The 23166-nt window shown below is 33.6% G+C and overlaps 1 protein-coding gene across 8 annotated transcripts; it reads right to left on the bottom strand.

The window, feature by feature from the left end:
- Positions 1-233: 233 nt before the first annotated feature.
- Positions 234-22924, bottom strand: LOC105332807 (uncharacterized). 8 transcript variants are annotated; one of them, XM_011435562.4, is made up of 4 exons: positions 22768-22871; positions 6399-7624; positions 4627-4684; positions 234-2913 (listed from the first exon to the last, which is right to left on the bottom strand). In XM_011435562.4, exons 2-3 carry the CDS (start codon positions 7609-7611, stop codon positions 4662-4664), a joined length of 1236 nt encoding a protein of 411 aa, XP_011433864.3. In that variant the 5' UTR covers positions 7612-7624; positions 22768-22871; the 3' UTR covers positions 234-2913; positions 4627-4661. The 8 variants fall into 8 exon arrangements, with proteins under 8 accessions (XP_011433864.3, XP_019924647.3, XP_011433838.3 ...); XM_020069088.3 differs by having other exon boundaries at positions 4640-4684; XM_011435536.4 differs by lacking the exon at positions 4627-4684 and adding an exon at positions 13313-13439 and having other exon boundaries at positions 22768-22845.
- Positions 22925-23166: the final 242 nt, after the last annotated feature.

The following is a 23166-nucleotide window of genomic DNA, read 5'->3' as shown; positions in this document are numbered from 1 at the left end:
AGTGGTACTCTGAGGACTATGAATTTGTGTGGTTTAGTGGTATTCTGAGGACTATGAATTTGTGTGGTTTAGTGGTATTCTGGTGAACATGAATTTGTGTGGTTTAGTGGTATTCTGGTGAACATGAATTTGGGTGGTTTAGTGGTATTCTGGTTAATATGAATTTGTGTGGTTATGTGGTATTCTGGTGAACATGATTTTTTGTGGTTTAGTGGTAGACAGACACCCACAAGTTTTGTTTTTGTCATTAAGCAAAGCTTAACAAAAGTTTATTCTGAAATCAGAGTGGACAGATTTTCTTCAGATCATAAATATCATTAGATGTACAGGTAAAAAAAATTTCCAAAGTTCACAAAGCAAAAGCAACTTATATCACAGATAACTAAATGAGACGAAAAATAGGCAGATGCTGTATACAGGGTTATTTTTGTCTTGTGTGTGTTTTTTTTGTTGGCCTTCTTCACTTCAAACGGTTTTGTCGAGTCTTGAATTGGCCTAGACACAGTTAAGTGTAAAGTATTCTTTCTTATTAATACAGTCATTAAAAAAATGTTTTGATTTTGTAACATCTTAAATTCACCCTCTGACATTAAGGTCCAAGGGGCAAAAATAAAACAGGGGCAAAAGTTTCCCCATGTACAGAAAATATTTGTTTTCTAGTGGAGAACCAGGTGAAAAATGAATTCACATTAACATGGCTGAAGAAAATTATATTTGTACACAGATTAAGGTACTTCACTACACCGAGACTTATACTTTTAAAGACACCACGTCACAAGATGGCGATTTAAATGTTTTGTTAAACTGTTTGTATAAATCGTTTCAGATGTATATCATCTTAGCTCAGTGGTTAAAGTATCAGGCTCGTGAACCGCAGGTCATGAGTTCGAATCCACCTGGGGCTTTTGTTTATGTTTACTGAATGAAATTTTTGAAAATACCATTTTTATCGAAAATTGCACATTTTTTCGCCTATTTGATATATATACTTCTTATCCATCATGCTTTCTATTAAAATCAAGCAATTTTCTGCTGATTTGAGAAACTATTTCAAGGTGTAGTGAGATACCTTAAAAAAAAATACATTAGGAAAATCTACTTGAGACAGATTGGAAAGCTGAGGGCATTGTACCGGTAACACTACATATCAACTTTGTACTATACAGTCAAATAAATTCAAATGACATATAATTGGGGCACAAGCGGGGTTTGCTTATTCAACTAAGAAATAAACAGCAATTTAAAAAGTTCACTGGGATATGAACTTGGTTGGTCACATGATCAAATCTTGTGAAGCCTGAAGGTCTTCTCAAAAGATTTGACCACATACCAACCAAGTTCATATCCCGGTGAACTTTTTAACATTGCTGTTTATTACTTATATTTCCATTTGGGAATGGCAAATCGTTCAGAATCATTAATGTAAATTAAAGGTGTTTTTATGTTTACAATATTGCAACCGTCAAGCAATAAGCACGTGTGGATATCATTGTGGCGTAACGGAAACGTTCATACAGAACTGAATGTTTTCGCTATTCTATGGGTTCATTTAAAGAAGCATATTTGCAAATGATGCAAATGTAAATATATACAAATATTTAATCGTACAATTGCAAAAAATTAAATAAATATAAGTAATAAGGAATCATTCCTTGAATATTATGAGGTGATAATTTTGGTCAGGGTGTGATCAAATCTATTATGAAGCCTTTCAGGGTTTATTGGATTTGATCACACCTCGACCAGTATTATCACCAATACTCAAAGAAAGACTCCTTATTCCTTAAATAAAAAAGTTGAGAGGAAAAATTATATACAACTCAAAACAAAAGAAAAAATAATACAAAACATGGAGAAAAAAATGAATCAAGTGTATAAAAAATATAACAAAATCAATATTGCAATCATATGAATATGAACAACCATTTGTGGTATACAGAGCTCTATAAATATATTCCTTTGCAAAATAATGTACATTTTTTCTTTCAGAAATTTTTACCCAAAAAAGGGAATATGTATTGTATTGTAATAAATCATAAACTAAAACTGAACTTCTTCATTATAAGAACTGTTTTGATTTTTGAAAAGATATAACAATAGCATATTTGGGGACATGTATAGTAATATCCGAAAGCACATATACAATTGAACTGTAAAGGCTAGTCTTGGCATCAGCTACAGAGTAAAATAAGATTGTCACAAGATTGTCCACCCTCCATCCCAAATTCTTCTAAGCAACAGTACAGAATTTATGGTAATTTTACAACAACAAAAAAAAACGAAAAAATTTCAACACATTCAAATTTTTGCTTGCAGAGGTCTAAAGAAGAAAGAGAATAAGAGGGCCAATTTACCGGGTAATTAAAATTAAAACTTTCATATGTTTCCCAGTTTTCAATATGTTGCACGGAAGTATCAAAAACTAGGGAGCGGAACTTCTAAATTTTGTTAGATTGACAAGACGGCCAAAAAACTACTCTGTCACATGAGTACAATATACAACCTCTAAGAGAATCTACAGGAAGACAATTTTGTAATATTGTCCTTACCAGGCACTTAGTTTGACTGTTAGATGCCCAGTAGCAAAGAAAAGTATTTTCAAAGAAGTTGAAAAAGTGGATCATCTTCGTGACTCAGGTTACCTAAAAATCCTATTTTCTCCAAACATGCCAGAAATTATCCAAATACTTCAAATCTGTCAGGAATGACCAAATATATAGAGGCATGTAACAATTTTGAGGGAATACACAAAGTTAATACAATGTATTGAATACAGCTAACTACATCGCTACAACAGTTAGTTAACAACAGGTGTCACCGAGCCACTGTCCACCAAATGCTGGTAGAGACGTCGGCTCCTTCTATATAGGTAGTGTGAAAACTTCCCAGCACAAGCCTCGTCCTCCTTCAGACCTACAATTATAGTATTGACAAGATAATTTTTTATATTGCAAAGGTTGGCACAAATTGATTACAGTCTTCTCCATTCATGTGATGTGAGGTTACATAATGCAATATGAACAGGTTCCAGCCCTCCTCCCCCCCCCCCCCCCCACAAGTTTTAAATCATACATAGGTGTCAGAACCCGGGGGCGGGGGCTTATCCCCTCCCCCCCACTTTTTTTTCAAAGTTAGACCTACCAGGTAATCATTCAGCATATAGCATCATAGAGGGTTCAGCCCCCCCCCCCCCCCCCCCCCCCCTTCCTTCACTTTTTCTCACAGGAAACATAATTGTTCTTAAATTTACCTTGAAAAGATTGAAATATTGGATTAGGATTTTCATGATTTTGGGAATAAGGTTTTGTCAAGATTTCTGAGGATTAGTCTAGCCCTCCCCCTCTTTCAATTTGCTTCCGACGCCACTGTCATAAATATAAGCAAAAGGAATATGAGTGATAACAATGAAAGTTATAATAATTAAAAATTCTGCTTTCCCATAAAAAGATAAAAATTTAATTTTAAACATCTGCATGCACATGTGACAAAAATGAAAACTTAAAAGAATCAATTTACTCATTAAAACTCTTGTGCATAAATGTAAAATGAACACCAAGTGCAAATCCATTTAGAGTAATTTCTTGATTTTCATGCCTGGCACTTAAAGCAGCAACTTAAACCATAATCATTGACTTGCATATGGAATAAAACTGACAAAAGCCGAACCAAATATCCCCCATCCCCATGCATTCTGAAAAAAAAAAACCCCATGTGAAGTCTTTTCTAGCGATCGAGTCTTCTGAGATTCTTTTCACCAAATTTACATCAAGAAACATGTTCTCTTTGCCTATCAGGTCTTATTTCCTGCTAATCAGAAAATGAAAAATATAGGAGGAATATGAACTGCGAGTGTTGTAATTAACAGGAGTGATATCCCATTGCTCTGTAATGAACTGTCAATTTAAATAGTGTGCTTCCATTGATTTTTCTCCAGAATCATTACAGAAAATTTTCACACCAATTAGCCCCTTCATTATTCAGCCCACTAGGTCTCACAGCCAAATTATGACTCTTGATGAAATTCAGATGCAAAACAATTAACTGCTTGGTTCCTGCATGGGCTCTTCTTCTCTTCCACCACAAGCACTCGCTACTTGAGAGAGTAGCAGAGACCTAATCTTTTCTTGGCAGGAGTTGCTTCTCTTTGCACATAGCCATATCATTCTAAAATCTACAGGTCACCCTGATCACATTGCATAAAGTTGGTTTGTCACAAAACATTAATTTTCAAAACAGTGCATTATCAATCTAATCAAAAAAAAAAAAAGGTGCAGAAAGTAGAGGCTGCAAAATGATTCACTCAATGTTCTTGAAATTTTTGAAAATTTCTCTTTTCCTCTTTTATAAAACAAAACTGACCACAAAAAATTTAGCAATATAAAGTAACCAAATGTCAGTACTTACTACTGCCATATTGTTTAATTGCGAGCATACAATCAATAAAAATGTTTTTTCTTCTCTATAATTTGGGGCATAAGGATGCAACAACAAAAAATCATGCAGATAAGGATCTCATGAGTAAGAAGAGTCCAGCAGAATAAATAAGGCTGATAACAAATTGTTGCAACTATTTGTATTTTAAGTGGCTATCATGGTGGTTCTAAGATGGAATGGACAGACTATTACCTGTATCATATACCTTTGTCTCTGACACATCCCCTCTACATCTGAAAAGTCTCAAATCCTACAAAACACAATTTATCAGTTATTCATTTAATATCTGTCACCATTCTCAATAAAAATTGAAAATTTGAAAGTATGCTTATCTTATCAATACCCAAAATAGCTAGAGTTGAAATAATTAACTTGTTGGGTTAATTTATGTCAGGAAAAGCCACGCAAAATATGGAGGACCTACAGAATGTTATACATGCATACCACTCTGGCTTATTCTTCTTACAAACACGGAGCAGGGAGTGGCCAGTTTTATTCAAGAGGGAAAGAAATCATTTCAAAAAACAAATAAAAACAAAAGGAATATTGACTTGGTTTTGTGAAGTGAGTTATTAAGTTTGATAATGTTTGCAACAAATAACATTGAGCACCAAGAAGTGACCGAAGAAATTCATGTTGGTAAGCTTGAGTGTTGCTTTGTTTTAACTGAAAGATCGATAATGACTCCAATACAACTATACAACCACAAAAAACCGGATCCCTTAATTCATACCACTAATTCAGATATGTGACAAATTATGAATTCTCTCTCTCCCAAAAGTTGATTGCAATACCACAGAAATTTGATTTCGATTAAGATTAATCTGGGTTATTGTGAGGCCTGTATTTCGTATAATCACCCTGAAAGCCCAGCCATCAGCCCCCACTATCAATGCAATCAAATGTTATAAAGTCTTGCATGTATTTGGTAATCTATCTTGGCCTGTTCTCCAAGTCATTTGGAATTTTTTGGCGATATTCATTTGATAAATGACTATCTCGTTTTCGCAAAGAACGGTGATTGCATTAACAAACATTATTAACTTAGAGACAAAATTCCTGCAATTTCAAATCTTACGACTTCGTTTATGATTTATAATGGAAGTAAATCTCACAATTTTCTTATTTTTCGTCCATCAAGAGTTAATTTGAATTTCCTTATTTATCTCTGTACATTAGCCTAAGTTCTGCAACTCTGCTCTTATAATGAATACTGTAATTTTTTACGACATAAATTCAGTCTTTGTCTTCTCAATTATAGACAATTGGACCTTCTTTTATTACAGACGGTCAAAAAACTTGTCTTCGTACAGACCATAAATCAATTCCGATTCCTGTTTCATTTATTAATTTGTCATGAATTTTGGACACTTAACAAGAATTTCTGCTATGCTCCAAAAACCCTGATGGGTGTACCAAATAAACACAGAACTGGAATTGCAATCAAAGCAGGGCTATACATCATAATTCATTATTACCCATCCAATCTCAAACACAGTCAGTCCTAATAAAATGTTAAAATAATGGAAGTAGTTTGGGAGACTTCTAATGAAAGCAAGAAATAATGACTTTCTGGCCAAATATGAGAATTATCCTCTGAGAAATGAAATTCAAAAGGGAATACTGCTACAAAGTGTTTGTGTACGACTAATTCAATTAGAGATGCTAACCCTAAATGGATGTGAACATGATGAACAGACTGCTACACAAAGCTCAAATATATACATCTTTATTAAAAAAAGAAGGGAGTTGAAAAGACAGACTGATAAATTACCTGCGTAAAAATTGACAGCTCTAAATTTAATTTTTTTAATTTACTGTTGCTTGGTTCCCTAAAAACTGTTTTGTCTACCGTTAGAATAATATTCAGGAAGAAAAGATAAATCATGCTTATAGCTCTCTACACCTTCTATTCAAACTACAAAAATGAAGAAAAAAAATCTTGGTAGAATTTTATCCATTACCAAGTTTTCCAGCCACTGAGGTGATGGTTTCCAAAGCTCTCGGGATCTGGGACTTGTCTGTTGCCATTACTTCAATCTCTCCAACCTGATACCCAAAGTCAGTGAGATCTAGGTCAATGATGCATTCTGGGAGGAAGTAAGTCTGTCTGGTGGTTGTATACTCCACAAAAGGCTGTAGGTCCAGTTTTTTAATGACTAGGTCCACTGCTAAACCCTTCAGGTCAAGTCGATGGAAATGATTAACTAAAAAGTCTGCTATTTCATTAGTCTCTGTAATTTCTTGGTACTGAGAAGCTAATTTGGTAAATTGTCCATTTACAACTTTGAGTTCCCACGATTCATTCCTCTGTCTTAACCAACAATCTTTCAAGGTAAGGGAATAATCAGGATTGTCAAAGTACTTGTCAAGGAAGACTTTTTCCTTGTGAAGTTCAGCACCGATTTCTACTAACTTGATCTTGGTGTCTGCTGTGACCTTGAACTTTCGCTCTACTTCGACAGGTTGCAAAGGGGTGACCTTAGAACTACCATTTGTGGACTCGTCTAGGTTCGAGTCCAAATGAATGATAACTTTCTCATCATCCTCCTCAATGGAAACATTTGATTCATTGGATACATCCTGTTTGACAGGTGAGCTAAACTCTTTTGGCTGTAGACTTTGCTTAATCATTTCAGACTGCAATGATCTTGGAGATGCAACATCTTTGATATTAGAATCTGTCATCAGTTCGTCTTTCTTTAACTCGGATGATCTTTCACCACCTTTTGTAACTTTTTCTGTGGACAAGAACATAGATGAGGCACTTGTAAATTCAAACAAGGAATGATAGTCTTTCTTGTGACTTTTACTTCCTACTGAAGTTTCAACAGTTCTCTCTTCACCATCATCCAAGAAATTTTGCTTCATTTCTGGTCTGCTCTCCTTCTCCTCAAAGCCAGAATCTTCCAGGGAGTGTGTCACCAGAACTTTGTTTTCCATCCCGATGGAGCTTTCCGAGAGTCGAAGTTCTTCCAGCAAGGCCTGACTTGCATCCTTCTCTAAGCCACCATCTTCCCCTTCCTTTATCGTATTGGGATTCCCATTCATATCATTTTTCATTTCCTCCACAAAAAACATCTTCTTTTTGTCAGGTGAGAGCACTTTTGGTCTGTCTGGTAAACTCTCCTTTGTCTCCATATGATCAATAAAGTTCAAGCCTGCGTCCATTTCCATTTTCAGAAATTACCTGTAAAAACAATGATAAATTTTGATTTTTTTTCTTTAGGAACACAAATGTAAAAGATTATATTTCTGAAGAATTTATTTTGAAAAACTCTCAATCTGACAAGTAAGATTTCACCCTAGGTCTTTGGTTCAGATAAACTGAATTTCGCAATTCAAATGTTCGTCACCCTAGCTAATTTGCTTGAATTTCTTTTTTAATTAATGTTTAAAGTTTAATGCATTACGATAATGCATTGTGCAAATGGCTATGGGGATACATTAGGATAAGCCAAAGTGACCTAAAGGTATCGAGGACCCTTAATCAATTGATATTATTAATACTTTTTCTCCTTAATTCTTTTATTTGTACTTTGTAGTTATTATAAGCTATAGCTGCCAATTTTTGTTTTGTTATCATAATTGAAAGCTGCCATATTTTGACATAATTCACAGTGTTAGATTATTTATGACTGCTTCCTAACTTTCCAAATCAAGTTAAGCTTAGGATATTTATTTCTAAAAAAAAAAAGAAAAAAAAAAGGGAAAACGCCAAGAATTAGTCTTATGTACAACATATGATTTAAAGTTCTGTCACTTCCTTTTTGTTAAAAGTACATGTGAAAGTAACAAATAAGATGCCATTCATGCAAATGATAGTAACAAACTCAATTCTTAATAATAATAGTAAAATGTTAAACTTCAAAACATGTTGCTAAAAATATATTAAAATCTATTATGTATTTATTTATTATATATTAAAATCTACCATAGAAATTATCGTTATTTTCTTCTTTGTGGTGTGTTTTTTATTTACGGTAAACAACCAATGATGATTCATACAACAATTATATTTTTTGCGGCCCATTTGACGCTTGCGTCAATATGATTTCTTGTTTAATTATGAAAGATATGATAAATAAACTATACATATGTCAAATAAGCGAAAAAAATCTGCAGTTTGGGAAAAAAAATGAATTTCTAAAAATAAATTCAATAAGTAACAACAAAAGACCCTGTGGGATTCAAACTTGGAATGTATGGATTACAAGCCAGACACTTTATCCACTCGGCTATGGAGTAAGTTACGTATTGCCATCAATAAAATTCTTTTAACAAAATGAAATTTTGTTTCGATCAGAGGTAGGCCATTTTGTGATGATGTGTTATTCCACCTTAAATTTTGTATTGAAATTAAATGATGTTCTGATCAAAAAGCGAAAAAAATTGACTTTGTGGAAAAATAAATTACATATAAGTATGTTAACCCTTAAAGTTCATGATTCTTTCATTTTTTAGTAAAAAAATGTTACCACATTTCCGGTCATTAAGCCGTGCATGCATGGCCAATATACTGGATTTGCCTGCTAGGTGTTTCACTTGAATTATATATTTTTTTTTTGGTGTTTTGAAGCAGAATCCTATCTCTGTAGATTGCACCAACTAACATTTTTAATAAAATTGTGATAACCGAACCTTACGGAACAATCAGGGGACTGAGAACCATTACATAATTCTACAAGACATAAATTAAGACGTGCACATAGATAAAAATTTCGTTAATTTCATCATCTTGCCATGCATATTTTTGATAGAATCAAAACTAGGACTAATTTGGTCCATATAAGCCAAAGATAAGTCAAAGTTTATATAATAAACCTCCATATAATGCAAATGAGTCTAAAATGGGATCAGTTAAGGATTCGTGATGTAATGAGCGCAACAGTAGAACTCATAAATTCGCTGTAACTCAGTTATAATTACTACCGAATCAGACCTAACTATCGGACATCAAAACCAGAAATTCTTCCAAACAAGTCCTTTTGCATTTTGCTTTACTAATGAAATATCAATCATAAATGCCAGCAGTCACTTGAAGTAGAAGAAATTAGAGGCTGCAATTTGTGAAAACGAATTCTTGGGCTAATGAAAACTGACACAACGCTATAGGCACAGCCATCAAAACTTGATTATCGCATGATGCATTTTGGTGTCGAATAATTCCTCAAATTTTGTTCATCTGTGTACAACAAAGAAACTTAAACTGTATCCATTTCATAAAGAAAACCTTTCCCATATATAGATCTAAGGCCCTCTAATGGCATTATAACTTTGTACACAGATTTTAATTTAATAATTTCATTTTTGTTGTACCCTTACATATTAAATTTTCTCGGTTACGGACAACCCTCATTCCATCACAGCCCCACTCAAAGCGAAAGGTTAGGAACAGTTGGTTGTATTTTTTCATCTGTCCGCGTCATTAAAAGTCAATCTATGATCAAATGACATGCTGTATGCATGATTATCTTGAAATCAAAGGCAATCTGATGAGGCAATTATTAATGAGGACTTACAGACAGAGAACAAGGGTTTTAGATTACGTAATAAATCTCCGAATTATGACAGCAGCAACAATTATGTAGAAATAAAATTGCAAATGACTTGGTCTCGTCCAATATTGTATTCAATAATTTCAGACTGTCCAGGGTTGTCTCTCTTTGCATTAAACCATTTCCAAATTTCTATTTTCCTTTTTTGGACAAAAGATCTCCCAGATTTCTAATGACAAAATCATTCTTTTCTTTCCATGCAGACAAATATTTCATGATAAAAACATGAGACAAAAAGAATAAGTTTGAAACTATAAATCAACAATGTTCACCCAAAGCTACAAATGAAATAACGCCAAATCTCGGCAGTGTTATCTGGGTTGGTGGAAAAAAATAAAATTAATTCAATGCAAAGCTTCTACCAGTACTGAATTTTGTTAATTCAATTTGCTTCCGGTACAGCGCTATCTATTAAGCCTAATACTCCATGAATATATAACATTTGATGATTTAACCAGCTTATTAGGAACACAAATTGCACCAAACAAATTCCCAAAATGACAAGCAACATCCTTACCTACCAATGATTCCAAATTAGCCAAGGAAAAAAAACAACAAATCCATTCTGCTGTTGTTATGGTCAACCCAAAGATCTAAGAAACTTCCTTTAAAACATGCCAAAACATATTACCAAAGGGATTAGCAAGGAAGACCACTTATCCCATTTATATCAATAAATAAGGATTAACTTGTAAATAGAAGATTATCATCATTTTTCATTGTTCTTCATTTCTCACAAGCTTGACAGTAATGGGGTACATGTGATGTGGAGTAATTACAAACTGTACCTATCACTGTAAGAATGCTGTCACAGGATTGGGGAATTACAGATCCATTTAAAACTTGAAATATATGTACAGGATAGGAAAAATCACAGATCCACTTCAAACTTAAAATAAACATGTATGGGTATTCATTACACATATAGATGAAAAAAAAGGAGTCAGTTGAAAGGGAGGACTAAACAGCTGGTGGAAACTAAAAAATACTTGCGCTGTACTAACTTTGAAAAAAAAAAACAACAACAAAGGCTATAGGGTTTTAATGCAGATGCTTTTTCATAAAACATACTGGTATAACAGGATATACTTGAAAAAAAAAACAAACTTTTGTATGCAGACCATGTAAACTTATGTAGACCATCAAATACTTCTATAAGAAATACATTATATCTCTCTTCAGTGAGAAAAATCAGCAAATGTATAAAAAAGGCAATAAAGTTTGTCTTTCTATTTATATACCAGTATGCTTGGTGCTATTTTAAAAATTTACAAAGTTCCAAAATCAATTTGCACATGATTACAATTTTCTCAATCATATCTGATCTGATAATCGTTATCAGTTCTTCACAAATCTCCAAATACAGCATGATGTTTATGATCCAAAATGAACCAGAAAACCTTCGTTTTGTCCTAATGTAACCAAACAGGTCTGGATTTTTTTTTTATAAGCATTCCCCTGTTACTGCTAAAATTTCCCTGCAGTAAAAATGGCAGATCTACACATACATTAATTGATCTTTCGAAAGATTTAATATGCCTTGATTAAAGCCTGGAAATTGACTGTGTAAATGGATATTACACCAAAATGATCCGAAGCTCTGCCAATTAAATAGAATTAATGAGGATAAAGATTTCCAATCACAGTATAATTATCTAAATTATATGTAAAAATAATTGTAGGGCTAGATTATTTAGATTAAATGCTGAATCTTCTGAGAATGCGGGGGAAAAGTTTGCACCATTTCCAATCCACGTGATGCTGAGAAACATGATATGATTTAACCATATGTGATTAGGCAAAACAATCTAATAACATGTATTTGGCGAAATGATACAACAATAGCTTGGGGTGTACTGTTAACTCTATATGGACACGTCTTTCAGGTATTATATGCAATACAAGACATGTAGGTGTTGAGATCGTCTACAAAAGTGTCTCCATTACATATGAATTAAAATCAGATTAATACATACACATGTACTATTACAGAGCTTAATACCTTTCTTCTGCAGTAGAGGCCTCTACACTGTAAAGGTCACCTGGAAATAACTCTAGGTTTAACCATGGTATATACATGTAGTGAATATCACTGAATAAGTGAAAAGCCCACACAAACCTGAGTGCATGGGTGTTGAGTTGGGCCCAAGCTTAGCTGCAGGTCTGAAGCTCCCAATCTGAAAAAAATCAGATGGACGACCTGGGAGCTACAGTGCCACCCATTGAAAAAATTGTGCATTTATTGTGCACAAAAACATGCGCTAGTTTTGGAGTGATTAACCTTATTTACGTGCAAATTCTGTGAAAACAAATACCGTTAGTACCATTAAATCTTCATGCAATTTACTACTGATATCGTCTCTTTTCTTGCCTCAGACTTTCTCTGGAACATGCTCCCGACCTCCGACAATCAAGTATGGTAAATTTACATCGAGATCGAGAGTCGCCATTTATACATGCAAATAAATTGCACCACTTCACTTTACGCGGCCGGTGATGGTGTTTAAAAGACATCAGAGTCGTCCACCCAAATTTTTTTTGACAGAGTGAAACTGTTTGCAAGTGTAGAAGGGTGAAAATTACATGTGTCAAAAATAACCCTGTATACTGTAATTGTATAAGGTTGCATCAACCTCCACTTAAAAAGTAGAAATTAATTGTCACACAGTTTTTATAAAATGATTTGACAATCATTATAACCAATAGAGCACATTCTACACTGAAACATGCAAAAATGTTTTAAATGAATCATATCGGAAAGTATTCCAGAATGAATCGAAGATGAAACTGAGAGCCTTATATTGTGAGGCAGTCATATCCCGATGCATTGTTTCACCCCTAGCAAAGAGGTATAGAAAAAGAAAAAAGGAGGCATAAGGACAAGGGATGCAATAAGGAAAGAAGATAATGGACGAAAAGAAAATTGTCCAACACATTGATCAACATGGACAGTATGCTGCAATATAAGTGACCCCCACCCTCTCCACTGATAAACCAAAAATTATCGTTTCATTAATTCATCTATTAATTCATCAAACTAGCAGTGCAGAGGTGTAAAAATTGAAAAGAAAAGAATAGTGGATAAAATATTCCTGGGGATTTTGTAAAGCAGTGCCATGCTCATAAATGTAGCAGAAATAGAACAAACGAAAGGCAATCCACACTTTTCTATGCTTTAAACCAATGCAGCTTGAGCATTTAAGCAACTTACTTTAAACATACACAACTGAAACAACATTCTTCACTTTCAATAATATTAATTTATGGCAAGTTAATAAAACTAAAGTGACTCTCTGAATCAGTAAACCCATACTTCTCACCTGAGTTTGTCTGGTTGAAATCGACAAACCAGCTATAGAAGACTCCCTATTTACATGTAGTTTTATCTGCTGTAGAACCCTCCCTATATACTTAATAGTTTTATCTGCTGTAGATGCCCATCGGCTACTGTAAAAGTAAATAATCTAATTAGCTCAGAGAAGTAAGGAGTAAAACATGGCTGCTTAAAAGTGTGCATGCATGGTCATGCCACATCTTGAAAATATACAGGTACACACTTAACATTTCATGCTACAACCCCCCCCCCCCCCCCAAAAAAAAAAAAAAACCAAAAAAAAACCCAAACAAATCCCAAAACTAAAACATGAAACCTTTCTGCATCAATTTTGGTGTAACTGATATAAACTGCTGAACATGTATGTGTTCTTAAGTTCACCATTTGGCATGTGATCTCATCAGTGGCAAAATATTATGTGATACGATATGATATGTAAGAGTTATCTTTCTTCGAGAAGAAATATATGAACTCAGGTTGCCTCTTCTCTTCATAGAAAATATTATGAAGAGGAAAATGGTCAAGAATATCTGTGTACGATAGATGTCCAGGAACAAGTCAAATCTGCCTGCAATTAGAAGCATTATGTAAATTTTAAGATAAACCTCCACCTGGTCCATGACATGCAATATACTTCCTGCTCTTTGAAATGTAATAATTTTGGTCATCTTATGAAAAAAAACAACCTGGATTCTGTATTTTGATAATTACATTGAAGAGTTTTGAACATTGCAGAATCAATGAACTAAAAAAACATTTGAAATAGAACCATGCAAAGGAAAGCTTATCTTATCCCCATGGAACCAAGCTAGTGCATGGAGGTTAAAACAATACTTAACATCTATTTGTTCTAAGCATTTTCCAGCATCATAAATATGTTTAAGCCGTGTAACCTGTTACATTTAATCCTTGTGCTGATAATCACACTGGATAAAAGATTAACTGCACTGCACTTAAAAAGTCAACATGCAATTACATCAATTGAAATCATCCAATTCGGATTTAACTTGATTGAAGCTGGTATTTAAAAGACACACTAAAAAACCCTTCCAAAACCATTTTATATTTGTCATAGTACCAAAGACTGGATTTCAGAAATTTCAAATTCAGCATACTAATCATAAAAGCCAAATATTCCCATAAAAGAGCAAGAATATAACAGTGGTTTATGCAAAAACAGAGAAATTAAACTTCTTTATCTGAGTCACAGCGAGATCAATAAATATCAGCCAGCACATTGCATTATGATCTATAATTATATTACAGTCTGCATCATCTCAGAGAAAAAAAAAATTATCTCCCCAATACATTTCTTGGGGAAAAAAGAGTGTTACCTAATTGATTAGCAAAACAAGTATAAAAGGGATTATATTCGGTTCCAAGATTTGTCTGTATAGGGAGAGTTTGTTTTGGGGGGAAGTGTACAAGGCTCCGAAAGCCAAGTGTCCATGCCATAATGGTATTGATTCGGTTAGGCCCCCCAATCCTTGATGACTGCAAAGTTTAATTAACAAACCACATAATCCATACATAAATAATGACGAAAACTTGACTGATATCATTTTATGTCATTAGCACTCTGAAGTGTGAAGCTTTGTTTCAGAGGAATCGATTCTTGAATCTCATCTAATTGCAGATGATATGGAGGCATTTTTCCCCCCCTTCTTTTTATTGAAACAGATCTAGTGATACACAATGCATTTTGCCAATCAAAGTTTCCAGTGGTTCACAAGTCTACATGCTGGATTAGTGCATTAACACTGCATCTTAAGTTGCCGACTCCATCAAGATTAATTAACCAGAATACAGGGCAATTCAATTTGGTCCCTTTGTCTTCACTACTTTATCCATCTTTTGTTCTATCCCTCTACTTGGACAGCTTTATCATGACAATATGAAATCACATGGAAATTGATATGAAAAACTATAACAAATTTTATTCTTTGAATCCAATGTTTGATTTGACACTTTTTTTTTTTTTTACTATGATCTCGACCTTTGCAACAAAACAAGAGGTTTTCCATTAATGTCAAATCGAATAATGCCAGATTCTGCAATACACCAATGCAACTTATTACACCAACCTAATCCTCCACAATCCAACTGACCATCACAACAAGCTTACAATTAGTTCATAAATTTCAATTGATATTAATTTAAAATAAAAGAGGTATTTGCATAATTTTTTCTAACCCCAAGTCTATGCAAGCTCAAATTCTATACTTGCTTAGACAAATTCATAGTAGTACCTAATAAGAAATACAATCATTCTAATCTGGTACAATATCCATTGTTTGTGTATAAGTTATGTAAACAGGTAACCCCCCCCCCCCCCCCCCCCCCCAACCCCCCGAATTGTTATCTGAAAGAACCCACCCTCATTTCTCTCAATGTGAATGAACAATTGCAAATCAATAATTACAGGTACATGTATATAAAACCAGCATTAAATGTACCATGCAGTACTACATGACTATAGTTGGCACATATGTGGGTCTATCGCCTAGCAGAATCAACACTGACCTTGTTGCATTGAGGATATAGTTTCACTATGGATGGGACACGAACCTATGATTATTGTAAGGTTAAGTACATATCACTTTATAACCTGACCCAGACTGGCATAAGATATTATGAGGCACAATGTCACTTCACCAAACATCGGGCTCTGTACATAAAATATGTTGGAGTATATAAAGATCCCTGAAAAGACAACCTTTACAAGCCATTGATCCAAATCCTTTATTCTCATCTTCAGGTATCAACATCAAAGTACTGCTAAGCATGAATGCTTTAGAAGGTTAAAGGGGTCAAGGCCAATTTAAAGCCATATCAAGTGCTACCACCAAATAACAGTTTGATGAAGTTAAATAAAAATCAATCAGACAAAAAATGCAGTGAATATAGCATGTTTAAAAAATAATAGTATGAATTGATTCCATACCATCCTCCTTAAGTCAGAGAGTGTTTAGGTATTTCGTTATCACACGTTAAAAAACTATTTTCTTCTTCAATATAGCACAGCATCTTTGTACCACTTACACCCAGACTACAAGCTTATCAAATTAATGCAGGAGAGTAAATATTACTATTGATTGCATGCAGCCTTATTCAATTTTTCAGTAGAGGGATCAACTGCATGTGTTGTTTCATGTCCTTTGTTAATTGTCAACAGCTGTTGCAGTTTTGTAAAGTTGTAGTAATTATAAAACAGTCATAAACACTTCTGCTCCAACTGAAGAAGGAACAGGTATTGTTTCTATACACTTTGGTTTTTTTTCAACTTCATCATACTGTCTATTTGATGTCAAACAATATCTTGTATGCTTAATTTGAAATATCCGATATGATCTAGCATAATAACAGCCTAATATGTTCATCCCAGAACTCTATTTATACATAACTGAGAAAAAGGGACTGTTTGAATATAAATATAAGATTTTATCAGTAAGTGTAAACTGATTGTGCCTGTAAGCAACCTTTCCTCTTGCGCATCATGGCACAATTCTCTAGTTAATCAAATACAGATCAAATGGTCTACAAAAGACTTAAGCTTTTCATAAAGTATATAGAAAACAAATTTTTATAATCATTATTTACCAATATAAATTAATACTACAGTCTGTCACAAGACCTTTTTTAATCTCTATTTGCTTAATGCTGTATAAAGGGAAATATTCAACCCCCCTTTATTTTTGCTCCTTTCGCCTTCCTTGTCAGCGAGCGAATTGAAGACTGGGAGAATTCGATTTCTCAAATTATCTCTCTTTAAACACAACTGTGTCTGGCGAACTCAAGATGGGGCAGAACTGTTTGCAAGTGAAGAAGAAAAAAAATTATACAGGACGAAAATAACCCTCTATACAGTATTAATTAATTATTACCATTGTGTCCAACGGTGATAATTCAATGAACAAATCCCCCAAAATTCTGTTTTAATATCCCCCTCTATTGCGTATGGTTGGAAGATACATTTAAAACTGAAAAGTCAACAAGGATTTTGCATTGAAAAGAATTTGAAAGTACCTTGATGATAATACCTAGATGTCTTACCAAATGTTGCAAAATTGAGTGAGGTGTTCCGAGAGCTTTTCTTTTAGATTAAAGATTTGTCATTTTTTCAACATCATCATCAGGGTAAACTTTTCTTTTGCCATGTAAAATCCCTGACTGTATACTTCATATTTTTAGCTGTGCATTGAAACTTGATGCAATAAAAAGGGCGTTTCAAATGAGAATTCTTTGGCTTTTTTATTTTGGTAAATGAATGTTGTTTGGATAGAAAGGTATTTCTGGGTATAAACATAATGATAAAATCATAGGACGTGATTAACCAACGTGTATGTGTTGAATATGTAAAAATCCCTTAGGATATAATTGGGTGGAAATTAAATATTTAAACATTACATGGGGTGGTAATACTTCCTATGTATGTATAAAACTATTATGAATGCAGAAAACGTGTATATTAAAGTAACTGTATGGGTCTAAATTGCAAAGATTTTGAGTCGCAGAAAAAATTCCCTTTCTACAGTAAGTTATTAGACTAAGGGTACACTATAGCATTGAAAATATTTTGCGATTTTAATTTCCCTTTCTACAGTAAGTTATTAGATTAAGGGTACACTATAACATTGAAAATATTTTGCGATTTTAATTTCGCAGATTTCTCACATCAACAATATACCACTACCCCCCCCCCCCCCCCAACAAAATAAAATAAACCACATGTACCCATGTTACTGTTCATACTCTAACTTGCTAACATAGATTCAGAGGACCCCTTTAGCCATCACTGTTTTAGAAGGTCAATAGTCCTTAGGCCCTTTTTTCACATCTAGATGTGTTTGTGTGGCTAGACAACCTGATTGCCCAGACATGCTTCAGCACATCTCTTAATCTATTAATGAAACTAATTACAAAATAAGCCTTGAACTCTCCAGGTATATCATTTTACAGGGCTTTCACCTGTCTCCATCTTTAGGATTACCTTCCTTTATGGCCTAGCTACACTTACAAAATTTAGCTTTCAAGGAATTCACGGAAAATGCTAATCTTTATATCTAATATTTTAAAATGTGCAATGCCCAATAAATCAAGAATAAACAATAGATGTTTGTGAAACACTTATGCCCCCCCCCCCCCCCCCCCCCCGAAAACATCCACAAAGAAAATGAACGTCAACTGCAAATAACTGGAATTTTTCTACGTCCAAGCAAGGGCCATAATTCTGTTGAAAATTGCTCGATCATACCCAACATCGAACTTGACCTAGATATTATCATGATAAACCTGTATACCAAATTTCATTTCAATATGTTCATCCCCTGCGAAGAAAATGAGTGGAAACTGCAAATAACTGGAAATTTTTCTACGTCCAAGGGCCATAACTCTGTTGAAAATTGCTCGATTGTACCCAATATCGAAGTTGACCTAGATATTATCATGATAAACCTGTATACCAAATTTCATTTCAATATGTTCATCCTCTGCAAAGAAAATGAACGGAAACTGTTGGTGGACCGACCGACAGACCCGGCCGACTGACAGACAGCAGCAAAGCAATATGCCCTCCCTTCTTCAAGGAGGGCATAAAAAGAGCCTGATAAAGCATTATATTCAAAATTGCTGTCTTACATTTTCTTAAATTTATACTATTTGGTATTGGGCCAGAAAATACTATATCTAAAAAATCTAAGTATATGTACCTGGTATATAAAAACTATAATTACCCCATCCTTTCTCAAACCTACATAACTTAATTAACAACTTTACCACCCAACTTCCTAACCAGCTGAGCTAGTCCTAAAAAGAATAGGAAAAATAAAAAGTTAGGAATTAATTTCCCTTTAATAAAGGACTGGGTCTGCTTTAATGGCTGTGTGATGCCTGTTTGTCACCCTTGCTTTTAGCTGCACCTTTGGCTGGCAGTATTTGTAAGTCTTATCCGCCAGGTATAGCCTATCCACAGTAAGACCTATGTGGCTCTGATATGGGATCTTCCCTCAAGGTAGGAGATGGAAATTAAGTACCACATAGTCTCAGAGGGGCTACAATTTCCTACAAGCCTAGTTCTTACTTCTCTTGTATTATAATTTTGGCAACTTAACCTATTTTTTTGTTAACAAAGACAATTGTTTAAGTCTCTACAAAAAAAAAAAAAAAAAAAGCTTTAATACCTGTAATCAATATGATGGTAAATGCATGCAAACATTTTTTTGCATGTAATGACATTACTAAATTTCAAAGGTTATGCTACCGCTTATCAGTTCAAAATCTACCTCTTTTTTGATCACAGGAGGTTCACATGCATGCTTTTTGGACTGACTTCAACTCAAATTACTTGGAAATAGTTAGTAAAATTAAATTCTTTAAACAATTTTCTACTGGTGTCTTCCCTTTACTTGCCTTAGACACTCTCTTAAACACACTAACTGACCTTGAAATAAATTAAGGGGCATAATCATGATTTGGGTCAAATTAAAAGTTAATCAAAGTACTGAAGAACTGATGGGAGTTGATTTTGTCGATGTTTATTTATTTTAAAATCAATGATATGTTATTTTGCATGACAAGTACATGTAGTTTCTAATTTGAATTAGGCAAATTTTTATAATATAAATTTTTGGACTTTTTCGACAAGAATGTCAAGAAACCCCCATATGAATCATGTTAAATAATATTTAAAGATAAAATTAATTCAATCAAGATATGTATCAGTAATAGAAATATTTCTCGAAAATTGTATGGATTCAAGCAATATTGAACTCTAGTCTCGTTCAACCAAACGCTCGGCTGACACCATAAATATCCGACAAGGATTTACGGAGACAGCCGAGCGTCGAGTTGAACGAGACTATATTGAACTCTGGCGTAGGAATACAGACGACTACAAAAAATATTTAAATTGTTCGTACCATTTAAAATCTGACTATTTTCAAGGTATTTATAAATAAGTTTCCTTGAAAAACAATGCTTTAGCATACATTACATCAAATTTATCAATTATTTTCAAGAACTAAGTCTTGTCAGCAGCAATGATTTGTGCTGAGGTCCAAACACTGTTTCACTTTCGGTTTGTCTGAGTAACTGCATAGGAGAGTTGATTAAAATCAACTCCCAAAAAGGTGGAAAGTAAGCCAAAGTCTATCTTTGTTGCTTTGTCAGATAGGAATCTGTTTTGTACCAAAGCGCTCAAGACATTTGTCATTTTTATATTTTTAATGCAGAGATTTGAATAACGGGCCTTAATCACCTGTCCTTCTTATTGAAGTGATAGTTGCTGAGAGAGAGAGAGAGAGAGAGAGAGAATTATAGTTATTGTATAGCATTACATCTAAATAGAAAGGATTGGAAAATCTTTCAAACGCTTAAATGAATGGCAGTACATTTATATCAAGTTATAGGTCATTTTAAAAGAAGTCTGTCAATGAAAAAAAAACACCCAGATAATATTGTGGTTGACAACAATGCTCATCTATTTTCACATTATTTATGAACAGGAGATAAATCCTTTACTCTATGATGTAAAATATGTGAAAGCACTGATAAAGACAACAAGACAAAGCAGGCACACCCAATCTTCCTGCTAATATCATCTTAGACAATTAGTATACAAAGCAAAATTGTTATAAAAATAATGATGAAGTCTTCCTGTATATGTTTTCATTTTTTGTTCCCCTTATATGTACAATGCATCCCCTTTTAATTGATCAAACAAAGCAGAGTATACATTGTATGCAGACATGTCATATGTGTTACAACATTTTTCTTTTTAATCATAAGGTAGGGATGCATGAATTAATTATTATATATTTAATAAAATGCATGCTTCGTCAAATGTTCATTGCATGTTACTTAAAGCTGCTTGGTCCGATTTTATATCAAATTTTATGCACGCTTTTAAACGATGGCTATGCTTAGTATATGTATAATAATAGACATTGCAGTAGCTTTACCCGTCAATTATGCCAAATTTCAATGAAGAAAAATACGTACAAAATTTGCTAACAAAACAAACGACATTAAAAGGTACCGCGTTATTTCGCCTCATGTTAAATTTCACCCCTGACGACTAGACGGGTATGGTTGTATTACGACTTTGACATCGCTTTAAATAAAGGTCGAAATGATCAGACAAATTACAAATAAACATGTGTAGGTTATGTTCGCTAATATTTCCAAAGTCTGTTTTCTTTACAATCGATGCATAGCAGGCGCGGGTTGAATAACCCCAATCATTCGGGGGACGAAACCAAGCGGTTTCCTTTTCTAAACATTCCCGTGATGCATTTTGGTTTGTTTTTTCGTTTGCCCAAAGAGAAATTATTTTTATTTACTTTGAATATTTCTAACTTTGAAAGGAGACTGATTCTGCTGGTGTAAATAGGAGAAAGTCCATAACTTTCTAAGATAAATAATTTGTATGGAAAAAAATTTGATACTGTAATTACAAAAAAATCGGACCAAGCAGCTTTAATTACATAAATATTTTAATATATTTTATTTTCTATGTAGCTTGTTACATGAGTTTTGATTGGCTAATAACCTGGGTGTAAATTTCGGTACACTTGACTTAAGCAGGAGGTAAATAATGTGACAATGCATTAAATGTGAAGTCACAATGCATTAACCATGTAAATGGTTTATCTTGAAAGTGTTGTACACCCTTGATTGGAAATGTGACACAGATTTATTTGGTTTACATAGGAAATAAATTTGTTATCCAGGATAACTAATACCATGAATACTGTCCCAGGTCTTTTAGTCATATCTTTTTAAATATTTAAACAAAAAAAATACACAAATCTGTTAGTGAAATTACAATGAAATCAAATTAAACAATTTTACATAATAACTAATTGACATTTCAAAACAGAAATATTAGGATTTTTTAATATGAGTGAATGAGTATTGTTCGAACTCTGAGACATTGATAAATTTTGAAAGCAATTTGTCTTAACATCTTGGGACAGCAATTAAAACATAAATATCTTAGGATAGAGTATAAAATACCAAAATATCATGACCACAACTCAGTGCATATCAGTGCATATTTGAAACAATCTGAGGAATAAAGAACATGCACTATTAAGTGTGCATTACTATAAGTATATAACCTTCCTTAATGTGTCAAAGCACAGAATCTGAGTCATTATTTTAATGCAGTCATGTAAAAGTAATTTCTGTGCATAAATCCAAGTTCAATAACTTGTGATAAGAGCAAACTAATTAAAACCGATAGTTTTAAATTAAAATCTTTAATGCAGTTACCCTGTGATTTAGTTTAAAATATGTAAGTGAATATCATATACAGAGAAAATTCAAGTTAAAGGCACACCACGTAAATCATACAATACACAATCAAACGAATCCATATTATTTGCAAGACAAACTGGCTGTATAAGCACTGTTGGCTGTGTAACTAAATTTCTAAAATACCTCTAAAATTCTGAGTTTCCGTGATTGTTCAATGTGCATGCATTACCGAAGGAAGACTTACATTCAGATCTCCAACACTGAAGAGTTCTCTTTCCCGCCATGGTGTCATGATGCACACGCGAAAATCGTGTTTATTGCTAATATCTGTGGAATATGCAATTTACAAGGTGAAACACAAGCTGCGCTTTAATTGGACAATAAACTTTTGTAAGTATATGTATATGAAGAAGTCTTTTATTGAACTTCGATCGGTGCAAGAAATGTAGAGGCTATAAATAAGATGCACAGTGAATGCACAGTGTTTTTTGTATGAACATGTATCTACATTAACGTAAAATAGTGGAACTTTAGAAATGACTTTTCATTTATGTTAATTTACCAGAAGGATTTATAATTTTG

This window comes from Magallana gigas, chromosome 3, assembly GCF_963853765.1.
Source record: "Magallana gigas chromosome 3, xbMagGiga1.1, whole genome shotgun sequence".
Lineage (NCBI taxonomy): Eukaryota > Metazoa > Mollusca > Bivalvia > Ostreida > Ostreidae > Magallana > Magallana gigas.
Note: the sequence above shows the minus strand (reverse complement) of the source record. Positions and strands in the feature narration are given on the sequence as shown.